Here is a 14064-nt window from a genome sequence, read left to right on the forward strand (position 1 = left end):
GGTTTTTTTATTTTGTAATGGAAAATTGGGAAATGATTTCAGGAAAAGATTTTTAAAATAAAATATTTTATACAGTGATAGAAGAAGAAAGGGGTTTCATTTCATATATACATACTGATTTCTTGGAATCGCAGCAGCAGCAGCTCTTGTGATTTTTCATTTGAATTTGATAGAAGAAGATACAAGCATACAGAGAGAGAGAGAGAATGGGATTGGCGAGGCAGGCAGGGGATTGGGCCTTCAAGGCTTTCACGGCGGGGCTCGGCCTGGCCACCATCTATCTGGGTGCTACCTTCTCCGTCAATGTCTACCGCGGCCTCTCTTGGCACAACGCCCAATCCGTAAGTAACCCTAGCCCCTAATCCCTTTGTCTATTATTACATACCCTGACATGCGCCTATCTTAACTGTCGATACCTTTATTTGTACACGCGTGTTTTCTAATTTCCTTCAGTATTGATCGCTCCAACTATATCCGGTGATTCCAGATGTTGATACTCGTTATTCTGTGTTTGTACGATCGCTTCTTTTTCTTTTCTTAGGATGAATTTGAATATCACCATCATCACTGTTTCCAGTAGCTCGTAGTTTTTTGTATACTAGAGATCTGTTAAATTTAAGCCTTTTGGTGTTTTATGGTTAAGCAGGATTTAATTCATATTGTTAAGTACATAATTGATAATCCATATGTAATTCTCACCAGATTCTCCAGTTGAGTTAGTCCCATGCATCCTAGGGACTGACCTTTATATATATATATATATATATATATAGTAAAATTCAGTTTAGGGTTAGGATTTTGGTTTCTTCATCTATGAAATGTTTGTTCCTCGACTTCAACCTCTTCTCCGAGACAGTCAAATACTTCAATCTTGTTAGCAATTGTCAGTGTTGAATTTGCGTTCCCTACAACTTCTATGTTTTTTTTTTCCTGAAAGTATTGACTAGTTTACCTTTTCTTGTAGGAGCATAGTGCTACCTTTCTGTTTATGTAACTTGATGCACATTAAATTTATTGGTTTAGCCATTTGTTTCCTTGCATATCGGTACAGGTATATATGGACCTTGTGCCTTCCCTGGTCTGCCCTTTTGTGACGTACAGCAATATTGGGGGAAGCTGGGTATCTTTACTTCAGAAGAATTCTTCAACTCTTAATATTGGATTTGCTGGCACAACTCATAAGTTGAAACTTGAAATGTTATATACCAAACTACCATGTCTTCCTTAAAAGTTCTTTGTTACCACTTTCTGCTGCCTCTGGTGCTCTTGTATGAGAACCCCCTGAAACTTCCTCTACGGTATGGTTCTTTAGTGACTCCTCCACATGTCCAGCAGCAAGATATCAGTATTTTTCCTCTCTGAATCATCCCCACTTTTTGTAGTCTCTGACCAGAAGCCTTAAGAACTGCTGAATAAGTTTCACTTCAGATTTAGATTATGCTAGAGTTGAATTGGCACACTACATGGCTTAGAGTGAATCCTGTCAATTTGGAGCAATTTAAGCCTTACTATGGCTCCCAGGAGCAAATAACATGGATTCAAAACTGACCTTATTCAATATACTGAGTGAGCTCCTGCGGATACAAAAATTTTGGCTTGGATTTGGCCTCTTTGTGGCTTAGAGATACAGATGCCTCTTTAGCTCCAATCATCATGCTCGTTATCTCCTTAACAATACTGGATGAAGTGATGTTCCTTGACTAACTATTGTGCTTCTTTGAAAAAGGCCGTTGATATGGAAATTTGGAGGGGACAGATTTCTGTACTGGCTCCTGTCCTGATTTCTCATAATTAACTCTCAGTCCTTGCAAGATTTGAGATAATAATCTTAAATCTTAAGATCATTTTCATTTTACAATGTCAACTGCAAATATGTGGTGTGGGCCATTTGTGTACTAATTTTTTTTTTTTTCCATTCTCACAAGGATCAATCGCAGTATCTCCTCTACTTTTATATCCAGGATGGTGAATATTGCAGCAATGCTGGTGTGATTATGTTTTAGGAATCAGTGATCAAATTCAATTCCCCCTGTCCATCAGGAGGCTTTTTCTTTTCCTTGTGGAGGGTTTGGCCCTCAAAACATTTTTCAAATACATCTCGAAATCTTTAAAGTAGAAAGTGAACCTGTTGAACCATGAAATTCTTGACCTTTTTAAGAGTGTTATGTGTTGTCATTGCCTCAGATTTTCTTCATATTCATGCTATATGCTGTTTTAGTTGTGATATACCGAAGAGCTTCCTGATGAAGTTATATATTTCTACAGAAAATTAACAAGCAAGGATCTGAGGACCAGAACCTGTGACGGAACTTTGTCGCTGCAATTTTTCATACAGTGTGTATTATTATTATTAGCCCTTGAATTATTATATGGTATAAAGCTAACCTCTTTCAATATCTCGCCCATTGGAATGGTTACTGGACCATACTTATGGAACTAGTCCATGTGAACATTGTTGGATTTATGCACTTCTAGTTTAGCAATTAGTTCTACTAATTTGTTTCTCATCGAGAAATGATACTATTCTGATGAACCAGACCTGAGTTTTATTCATTTTTGTTTTTGTTTTTTTGCGGTTTTGCCCCTCCAGTAATACTATGCAAGCGGCTGACTATGCAATTGCTTGGATAATATCAACATTTTTACGTGCTTCCCCTTTCTTTTTCATTTTGTCGTTTGTTCTTCTTTATTATTATTGGTCCAAAAGGTGAAATCGCTAATCCCGAGCGCCCCCCACATCCGGCCCGACAGGACGTGGGGGAGGTTAATCATGATGACCCAGCTGGATGCAGTGGCTAAACCCGGGCTCACTGCGCATAAGGAGCCCCGCTCACTTTGGAGAGAGGTACCCCACACTGTCGCTTGTAAGACTCGATCCTCAGTTTTGGTTTAAGATTCACCACGGAAGGCACTTTGTGCCTCCTTCTTGACCAACTGGGCTTATTATTTGGAGGGATGGTTGTTGGGGTTCTTTCATGGCCCTGCCGATAGCGGTGATTCAGAATTAGAGTGGTTGCTCTCTGGAAAACGACGGGGCGGGTTTTGGTTGTTAGTGTGTTTTTGTTTCATTTCTTCTGAAACCAAAAGGTATAAGAACTTCAAAAAAACACAAAAAAAAAGTCATTTCATACGGATTTTTATTTCGGCAATAATGATTTTTATAGCTCCGAAACGAGTTCAACGAATGTCTTCATCAGTCATTGGATTCTGAGTTTGCAAGAAAGCAAAGATTGCTTAAAAAAATTACTTGCTAATGCGCATCCTATTATGGCAAGCAAATTTGCCAGAAGACGGTAGAAACCATGGTCATTGCCCATCGGATCTCAAGCATGGCTAACAAACGGCAGTTACCATGTTGTTACGACTGAATATTTAATCTTTCATTTGGCATCTTTATCAAGCAAGAAGCTCGAATCATGGATGGTTTCTACCTGGGCTGTGCTCATCTTTTCGTATAACATCAATTATTTTTCTCGTATTGTCGGACTTGCCTTGGCAGCCTTACAAACAACTGGTCAAGCCCAGGCATATGCAAATTCCTGCCTTCAATTGGTGGGTGGGGGAATCCAGAGCAATCTTCGGCCAATAAAGAATCAAAAAAGAACTATAAAAGTAAAATGAAGTGAACAAAGAGTGTTTCTTCTCTATACAGGGTCTCATTTAGAGTCTGAAACCCGTAGTAGTGGCCTTTTGACCTTCCCTTGCTGGAAGTACCCCATGTATTAATCTTCAAATACTGTAATGTTTTGGTTTGGCTTGGTGATCAGATAAAGCACTAGCTCATCATAACACCAACATTTGTATAACATAATAGGGGTTACATAACCAGCAGCTCACAGCTACCAGATCTTCTATCATTCAATTTCAGCATCACATCTGCAGGATGAAACAACACAAAAATTTATCAATAACTCAATATGCATAAATTTGGTATTTTAAAATAAAAAAATAAAAAAAAAACGAATTTTGGGCATCGTTGCTAAGAAATGGTTTGTAGAACCAGCAGCATCAATTAATGCTCAACTGTAGGCTGATGGAAGAGGAAACATGGACAAAGGCCGCGGGAGGGGCTGCAAGGCAACACACATCCCAAGGAAACATATTTTGCAAAATTAGTCTTTTCATCCTTTAATTTAAGCAATAATACTATTTATCTTCATTATATATTAGCAGAATTATGTAAAAATATTTAATTAATATTATATATTTATTTAAAAAATATAAAAATAAAATTTATTGAACATTCTTTCATTTTTTCCAACCAAACACTTTTACATAAATTGTCACATCAATACTATTCATCTCTATTAGAGATATAGCATTACTCTTGATTTATTAGTTTGTTATTTACCCCAAAAAAAAAGTAATTTATTAGTTTGTTTATTTACTTAGTTTATTTGTTGGTGCGGGGATCGGTCAAAATAGGAACTTAAACGTCAATTCCGCAGGGCCTCCAGAAGTCACAGAGAATGCAAACCAGAAAGAAAGAAACCAAGGACTAATTAGGAAAATACATACCAATAGGAGATAAAAGAGTCACCAGTGGCGTTCATGCAGCATCTTCAACATTATTTGAAACTCTATTTGAAGAACCTTCTGGCATCCCATGGGATAAGCTGCGGACCTCGGCCAAAGGATTCATAATAAACCCACCACCACCTCGATGCTGAAATCTCCTGTTCTCCAGTTTGAACCTTTCACCACTGCTGTAGCCATTGGCCATGTTACGGTTGGCAGTTGGTGGTGGTGTGTCTCCAGGAGTTGAATGTCTAGGCTCATTTTTCTTCCAAAACTTTGGACTAAAAAAATCTGCACCCGGTAGCTTACAACATGTAGTTCCCTCATAGCCAATTTTTGACATCCTTCCGGTTGTCACAGCCAAGTCGTAAGAGATCTCATCCAATGCTAACTCCAACCCACAGACCCGTGTCTCAAGAGATCGCATCCCGTCTTGTGAGCTCCCCATGAATTTCTGGATTAGGCATGGGTGGAATGTGAAGTAAGTTTCATGCTAGGCAAAAAGCATAAATTAATCAGCAGAAAACCAAAAAGCTCCAACAAAATCATGTATTGTGGACGCCATGCAAACAACTTGCGCCTGTGATTTGTGAACATCTTATTAGCATTTAGTTACTCAGGCTCAAGAGGGAAACAAAAAAGTGAAGTAAAGAAAAAAAAAGAAAAAGGGAATATGACATATGTTCTGAGAATAGATGGGAAATGAAATAGGTCAGGAAAAGGATTTAGATGCTCTCTTGGAAACAATTGACAGGAGGGAGTCTCCAGAATATTTTTCCAAAATAACACATCGATGATATAAGCTTCTTTTTTTCCTGTGCTTTTCAGCACCAACAATGGGCATAGATGCTAAGAAACCTATATTGATTCATTTATTACTTGGTATGTTCGAACCCTCAGCAGTAAAGGCCAGCTTTGACCATTTGTTAAGTGCACTAGCATGTTTTGTGGGCTTGATTCATGTTTTTAAGAGGATGATAATGAATGTAGTTCATTGTCTCTCTTCTCAAGAAGAGAACAAAAGGAGGAAATCTGAAAAAAAGTAAAAAAAAATTAGATTTTGCTACGGGCAAAGTATGGGCCTTGATATTGAGTGCACCAAAGAACAGCAACAAAAGACTCCAAGCAATAGGCAGACTCTCTAAAAGAGCATAAAGTGACGGGAACAATGTTTCCTTTGTCACTTTGGGCTGTAAGTAGATTTTTTTTTTGGTTTACTCGTGTTTGCAGGTTGTGAGAACTAATTTTCCTAGTCTAGTGGCAAGACACACTTGAGAAGTGATCCTCAATCAAGCAACCTAATTTGTTTCAATCTGCTAAAAACACAAACATAAATAGGTAAAGATTTGAGCATGGCCAATAATATAATCACATAATGGCATTAATCATTATATGACAAAAGCGTCTTCAAAGAGGAAGGAACTGTCAGATGTAAATAAGGTTGTCACCTGAAGAAGATCTAATAAGTTAGATTGCTGGTTTTCAATATGAACAAGCTGCTTGCGAATCAAAGAAATATCCTCGTACTCTTTCTGGTTCAAATGAACATCCTCCTTAGTGTTACTAAATACACCAGTGGGTTCCAAATCTGCATCATGACATGGAACCACACGAGATCCTGATTTGGCAGCATCAAGTTTGGGCATCTTGTCACCAGCATTCTTATTGAACAGAGCCCGTCTTGTCTCTGGCTTTATAAATCTACTTCTCAGCTTCTCGCCTTTCTCTAAACTCTCATCTTTTCCCTTATGTTCATCATCATAAACCAACATTGTGGAGGGATCATGTGGAGAAGCAATCTCTATTTTCCAGTTAAGGGACTTTTTGCGATCCAGTTTTCGGAACATTGCTGGACCTGGTCTCTTATCAGTACTGTCTGGAGAACTTGTTTTCCTGGCAGTTGTTGCAACCGACCCATCAGGCAAAGCAGACCGGTTACCTAGAATGCTTTTCTTCCTCATTTGAGGAGCTCCAGAAGTAATAATGCAGGAAATCTTGGAACCAGGTGGATATTGTCCATCATCACTGGCATCCTCTGTCAAAAAATCAGAAACAAAGGAACTTTAGAATATAAGAAAGAAACCTGTAAGCGTAACTAATGGAGGCCAAATATTCCCAAAACAAATATATATATATATATATATATAAAGAAGATGGTAATAACCTAACAACAACAATCACAAGCCTTAATCTCACAAGGTGGTGTCAACTACATAATAGACAGTAACATCCTAAAAGTAAAAAAATAAAGAATAATAATGCTTTTATTTTTTGTTTATCTGAACTAATTGCAAGCGTAAACATATCAAATAACAATAGATAATAAGTAAATCATAGCCACGCAGAAAGGGGAGAACTGAAGAAAACATTAGTAATATAATTCCATGAGGAGGAAAGCAAGGCAAAAATGAAAACAAAACTACAAATTTAACCCCATTTGTAATCCTACTAATGTGAATGCCAATATGTGCATGTATCCGTTGTATTTGGTAATAAAATCCATATCATCAATCCTGTGAAGTACAGGATATAAATTTAATCAACTAGACCTGACCATCAATATTCCAAAAAGAAAAACAAAATCAATATTCACATGCGAATGATATGACCATAAAAAAGAAACAATATGCTAGAAATCTGATGAATCTGATACCTTTGGTAGAAGATCGAGGTTCGGGCAGCGGCCTCTCATCTGAAACATCAGGAATTTCTTTCCAAGTTTCCACCAACCGATTCATGGTCTCCCTCACACTTTTCACCTACACGGACATCAAAAAAACATACTCAAATTAACAACGGCATTTTCAAATAGAACCAGAAATGGTATGCCCTACCAGTAATTTAACAAATGAACAAAACCTTATCGAATTTCTTAGCCTCGAAAGTCTTCAAACATGCAGCCTTAAACTCCGGCAAGACATCCCTCTCGACCACAGCCAACTTCATCAGCGTCTCTGCGGCAGCCTTCCTCGCAGCCCAATCATCACATCTGATGAATTCAACCAAAAGCGGCACCAAATTTCTCAATGTTTGCACAGTGGGAGCAGCGCCGGCTCCGATTACGCTACCAAAAAGCGTCAATAGAGCAGACTTTGCCCTGAAAATGTCGCATTTCAGCAACCTCTCAAGCCTCAGCAACAACTTCTTCAAGTACAGAATGTCCGGATTAGGCGAGCCGTCGATTGCCGCCGCGAGGCACAAGGCAGCGCCGATCTGAGAATTAATGTCTTGCTCCGTGACTAAAGCATCGACCAAGGGCTTCACTACCGACGTGAATGGAGGTTTGGTGATGTGAGAGGAAATCGAGGCGATGGCGATGACGCAGGAGGAGCGGACGGCGGAGTCGGTGTCACGAAGGCGGCGGACGACGGCAGTTACCAGTTTGGAGAGGTAAGGCGAGAGCGCATCACCGTGAGATTCGGAGACGAGAGAGATAAGTCGGAGGCATTGTTTTCGCACCGGCGACTTGTCGGTGCTGTCGGTGGCAGAGATGGAAGATAGGAACAGCGGTATAGAGTCGTGCCTGAGATTTTTAGCGATGACCTCGAGTTCGGAGGCGGCAGCGGAGTAGGTGTCGCGGTCGGAGAGCTTGTTCAGGCACGTCAGGACTCGGTGCTTCAGCTCCCGAATCGTGGCTGCTTGGGACTTGGCTAGTGACATCGTCGGCGGATCAGAATGTGGCCGCTGTAGTTTTACGGCCGAGGCGGTGGCGCCGCCGGTATTTCCGGCAACATCGGCTGCGAAGTAAGTGGGAAATCGGTGACGCTCGCCGCCGCTTTCAGTCGAGGTTCGGTGACAGCTTTGCGCCGGTGCTCGTAAAGCATTCCGTCTTCTCCCTTCCCTTTTATAAAGACTAAAGAGAAAGCAACCGTAAAAATGACGTCGCCTGGGCACGAAAACGGCATCGTTCCGAGGTACGGCCCTCAACAAATTATTAAAGCGGAACTTGATTTTACTTTTTCTTTGCCTTTTTACCAAATGTGTACTCATTTTTGGGCCTTTTGATTTCAGTGTTCCTTAAGTTGCCCCCTCCCTCTCCCCCTCCTGCCCATTTTTATGCCCTAAATTTATTAAGATTTAATTTATTTTTAATATTTTGAGTTCTACTATTACAAGTTACATACTTAGCCGAGCCAGACTCTTTAAGATTAATTTTATCAACAACTCATCAACTAATTAAGTTGTCAAAACCAATTCGTTAATTTGGTAAGCAGGCTTTGTATGAATTATGAATTTGTAGAAAAGTTGAGATGAATATTAGGTAGCAAAATTTTAAAATGCAAGTTTCCATCATATATATATATGTGTGTGTGTGTGTGTGTGGTAGCCATGTGAATTGAATGCAACTTGGTGCATGTCAAGGTAAGGTTGGCGCGCAGTGGGAGGCTGGGAGGTGATCTATCTACATTCTCCCCCGTGGACCATAACTTGGTATTATGGTGCATCGGCTCCACCTTCTCAGTTCTCGTCACATGCAATTCTTCCTTTAATATTTTTTTTAATACTTATGAGTGATATTTTGGAACTCTCTTGCCACTAAATTACTAAATTGGGTGCCCAAAACATTCATTATCCCAATAGGTTTGAGTTTTGGATCCAAATAATTTAAAAATTATATTTGCATAAAATTAATAATAAATTTACAATTTTTTTTTTTTGAGTCTTAAAAAGAGTGACAATAAGATTAATGTGTACTGATTTTAAATTTTTAATGTATAAAAACTCATAATTTGATTTGGCAGACGTGGGAGATCAAAAATTTTTTTTTATATACTTATAAATTTTATTTTATTTTTGGTTGGTCTAATGATGAAAACTAGATTTAATGTTCTCAACAGAAAAAAGGGCTCTTTACTATGGCATGTATTTTGACAAGCAATTAAACGTACTTTGGCTCTTGATTGTGCAGTATCGCCACACACTTAGTTGAAGCCTTTTGTAATGGGAAGATAGTAGTTAAGACTTAAAAGAGCCCATCAATAAACACCCCTAATTTATTATGTATGGTAACTAAAGAACTGGGTCTGAAGGCTCTCTCAAGGTTCCTCCACCAACCCAACTAATTCCCAACCAAACCAAGCCTGACTTGGAAAGCTCTCATACGGCTCCAACTAATTCCAATCATGTTTAAGAAGAAAAAGGACAAATTGGAAAGGCGTTTAGAATGCTTTGTTTGGCCCTGTGAAGCTCTCTTCTTTTTTGTGTCACCGCTGTCGCCTGTCGGTTGGAATGCGACAAATAAGCGAGTGTTAGAGGTGTACTGTATTGTATTGTATTGTATTGTAATGTATATTTGTAGCCATTCTAGCAGCAACAGCAACATTAATTAATCATTAATTCATTCACTGTTATTTTTCAGGCTTGATTTGCCCTCGAGAAGTCGTAGCTACAAGAAGAATATAATGTTTGTTATTCGATTTGAAAATTGAACCCGACTTAGATATGAACTGTGAAATATAAAAATGAGTGAAAGAATGATTGGTGGGCAGAGAAGCGTGAAGACTGCACTCTATTAGGCATCAATAGCATTCGCCATCCTGTTTCTTAACTTGTTCTGAAATTACAAGAAATTGGTTGACTTCCAAATTAGGTTCACCAAATGTTAGTTTATCAGAAGCCATCTGATTCTTTCAAATTTTTAATACCATATTTCCTATTAAAATTGCAAATGATATGGGCAGAATGGTGAATTACAACATAAGTTTGGAATAAATTAAAATTAAGTAAAAAATACTGTCATAGGAAAAAAAAATATTTGTTACGTGGATCGAGCAATATAAGATTTACTTGACACATGCAAACTAATAAAGGGGGCGTGGCCCTATGGGAGCGAGTGGGTGGGACCCACACACCCACCCTCGGACGATCTCACGTCGAAGAATATAACGATGTCTTTATTATAAGTAATGGAATGAAAATAAAAAACTTCGGGCAAATATTTTCTTTTGTCCCTATTTTTGGTTGGATATCAAATATTTATAGCATGTAAATTTTATTAAAAACTAAATAAATTTAACTTTTTAAATTAAATAATTCTTTTATCAATTTTTTTTAATTTCACCCACTTATTAAAAAAAATAAAAACAATCAAAGCAAAAACATATCAAAAGATTCATAACATATAAAAGAAAGATTTCTAAATTTTCATATTAACCCAATTAAAGTGCACGAGAATTGGGAGTTTGATTGATACTAGTCTCAAATCTGTAGAACATCTGTTTGTGACTTCTAAATCTGTTTTAAAGTGACTTACCATAAATAGTTTGATACAGATTTAAAGTGACTTCTAAATCTGTTTGTGAAACTTATCGTGATAATATTTCCATAAATAGGAAAAAAAAATCTGTAGAACATCACGCGAGTTGAGCCATCATCAATCATTATTACACGGGACTCGTGGATGCATGCATGCATGCACATACATACATACATACATACATGTGTAGATGATGGTGGAGGATGTGCTTGCTTGTTTTTGTTGGTGGCTGCTTGCGTGGATAATGGGCAGAATCCCCGTGGCCACCATGTGCGGTGCCTTTCTCTAGGCGGCAGATGACAGCAAGAGGGCAGGGAACAGCAGCAGAGGCAATGCAGCCAAAGCTGGGAGTCGAAGGGTCAATTTGCTGTATATAATTCTGTCCAAAAACCTAAGATCGAATAACAAGTGGAATGGTGGGGGGGGGGGTAAAAACTTCGGCCCATTGTTGCATGCATATATATACACTCACATGTGTAAAAGTCAAACGGGATAAAAAAATTATTATTTGGTCTGAATTTTCGAATTATTCGTCCATATCATTGATAAACCCATTTGTGTGTGGGACTTATTAGGGGACTGACTGGGGTAAGGGGGCAAATCCTTTCCAGACAGATATTCTCAGGTTTGATCCGCGCGCCTCATGTCACGTGATCCTTGATAATCCTAGATATCTAGCTCCAAATTGCATATGCTTGATGACCCCTTCTCTCATCGCGGCGCAGCATCGACTGCACTGCGTTAATTAATGTTGGATTCATTTTGTGGTTCCAAACTTCAAATTCAAATGCAAATTTGTTTTTTGATAGAAAATTAAATATACTCCAACGAACCATAAAAGGGATTGTAAAAAGGATAAAGTTCACCACATTTTTTTTTTAAATTAATTATCTGGGATATTTATTTTTTTATTATTCTATTTTTATTGGAACCTCATTTTATTTCTTTTTTCGATTTGAAAAACTATATTTACATGTTAAAAAAGGAAAATGATTGTGATGTTCTAATTAATTTTAAACAATTATATACAGTTTTATTATTATAAATTAATTAAAAATAAACATTTCAAACTTATCTTTAAATTAATCAAATATAATTAGAGATTAATTGCAAATGTAATTTAAAGATGCATCAGATTTTGCTTAGGTTATAGCCTCATTGGTTTTTTGAATTTATTTGGAAATAAATTAATGTTTTACTTAAATTTAAAGATTGGATAGAATTAATGATTACATTTTTCTCTTTTTTTTTCCTCTTCAATTTTAATTAGCATTGCTTTTCTCCACTAAAGGGAAATTTTTTTATTTTAATTGATTTGTAATAATAAAACTTTAGCATTTCCAACATATAAATTTAATTATAAATCTCACTATATAACAGTAAGAAAAAATTCTAGAAAGCCCGACAAGCTTATCGATCAAGTTATCGAAATGAAGCAAAAAGACAATTTTGCCCTCACGCCCTGCTCTCTCCTTTTCCCTCTCATGAATTGCCCTGCCCTTGCTCTCTCGTCTCCTCTGTCATGGCCGCTGCCTGCGGCTCGCTGCCGTTGCCTATCTGCCATCGTCGCCTCGCCTTACCGACAGTCATTGCATCTACTGTCGACGAGACGACGATGACAGAGAAGTGACAGAGACGAGGCGACTACAGCGAGGTGCGGGCAGCGACGAAGCGACGACCATGGTAGGGGAGACGAGAGAGCAAGGGCAGGGGCAGTGGCCTGTTTTGCAAATTTGCAAAGTGAACGATGATAAAATCGTCCTTTTACCCTTTTTTTGTGAGGGGCTTGGTAGACCCGTCGAGCCCTATAAAACAACTCAATAATAAGTTAGATCTCACTATACATTCAAGGAATCGTGCTTTCCTTTTTGCAATGATTTGTCAAAATGGGCTAGCTGGGCAGCCCGACGGGCCCAGCCCAATCAATTTTAACCTTCCCAAAAAAGAGCCTCACACTCTTTATCTTTAAATTAATCAAATATGATTAGAGATTAATTTGCATATGTAATTTAAAGATGCATTAGATTTTGCTTAGGTTATAGCCTCATTGGTTTTTTGAATTTACTTGGAAATAAATTAATATTTTACTTAAATTTAAAGATTGGATAGAATTAATGATTACATTTTTCTTTATTTTTTCCTCTTCAATTTTAATTAGCATTGCTTTTCTCCACTAAAAGGATTTTTTTTATTTTTTTATTTTAATTGATTTGTAATAATAAAATTTTAGCATTTCCAACATGTAAATTTAATTATAAATCTCACTATATGATAGTAAAGTTAGATAGATCTCACTATACATCCAAGAAAATCGTGCTTTCTTTTTGCAATGATTTGTCAAAATGGGCTAACTGGGCAGGCCGACTGGCCCAGCCCAATCAATTTTAACCAAAAACAGAGCCTCACACGTCTTTGCTTCTCAAGATACTGGGCGGTCCACGTGTCCCTCCTAACGGCCATCTCCAATTAAGCAACGGATTGGAGGAAACCACTATTTTGCAATCCTCCGAAACTACAAAAATACCCCTGAAGCATTTGCAAAGTAGAGGTTAATTATACTAATCATTGAATTTTAAAATATTATATGTTAATCATTAATATTTTAAAATTATTATTACTTAATTATTAAACTTTAAAATGTTATATGTTAATTATTAATATTTCAAAATTATTTCTTACCCGTTACTTGTTAGTCACTAAATTTCAAATTCACGAATGACGGATAAGAAACAGTTTTGAAATATTAGTGATTAGTAAGTAACATTTTAAAATTCAGTGACTAAGTAGTAATAATTTGAAATATTAGTGACTGACAGATAACATTTTAAAGTTCAATAACCAAACAGTAACAAAATGTAAAATTGAGTGATTATTAGTGTAATTAACCCGTCAAACTAGTGATGCGATCAAATTTAAATGATCCAAAATTGATCTACAAAAATTATAGAAGCCTTCATTTAGCGGCAAGACACGTGTTATGAAATTTGTAGGTTTTAAGTTTAATTTTTATTATATGTAAAAAAATTTAATATTTTATAAATATATTTATTATACTTTGTTGTTTGGGGCTTTCATAATTTAATTAGTTCTACTTTTAGAATATATCTTATGCTCATAAAAAAATTGATTTTAAAAAACCCTAAGGTTGACAATTTCAATAGTCTTCTCTTTCACTAGGCTTCGGAGGTTTCGGTTATTTGGGTTGACATTGCTTAATGAGTTGTGTGATCATTTGATTGGCGGTGGTGTGTGAATTATTTTTAATAGATTTAATTATCAAAATTTAGTCA

General features: G+C 37.2%; 1 protein-coding gene across 2 annotated transcripts; it reads right to left on the minus strand.

Moving 5' to 3' along the window:
* Positions 1 to 3590: 3590 nt before the first annotated feature.
* LOC127795532 (TORTIFOLIA1-like protein 3) lies at positions 3591 to 8354 on the minus strand. Of its 2 annotated transcripts, none has more exons than XM_052327282.1 (5): positions 7378 to 8354; positions 7172 to 7277; positions 5967 to 6553; positions 4519 to 4972; positions 3591 to 3876 (listed from the first exon to the last, which is right to left on the minus strand). In XM_052327282.1, the coding sequence occupies exons 1-4, from the start codon at positions 8176 to 8178 to the stop codon at positions 4550 to 4552; spliced, it is 1917 nt and encodes a 638-aa protein (XP_052183242.1). In that variant the 5' UTR covers positions 8179 to 8354; the 3' UTR covers positions 3591 to 3876; positions 4519 to 4549. The 2 variants fall into 2 exon arrangements, with proteins under 2 accessions (XP_052183242.1, XP_052183241.1); XM_052327281.1 differs by having other exon boundaries at positions 4519 to 5011.
* Between the last annotated feature and the right edge of the window lie 5710 nt (positions 8355 to 14064).

The sequence above is a fragment of the Diospyros lotus genome, chromosome 2 (assembly GCF_014633365.1).
Source record: "Diospyros lotus cultivar Yz01 chromosome 2, ASM1463336v1, whole genome shotgun sequence".
Classification (NCBI taxonomy): domain Eukaryota; kingdom Viridiplantae; phylum Streptophyta; class Magnoliopsida; order Ericales; family Ebenaceae; genus Diospyros; species Diospyros lotus.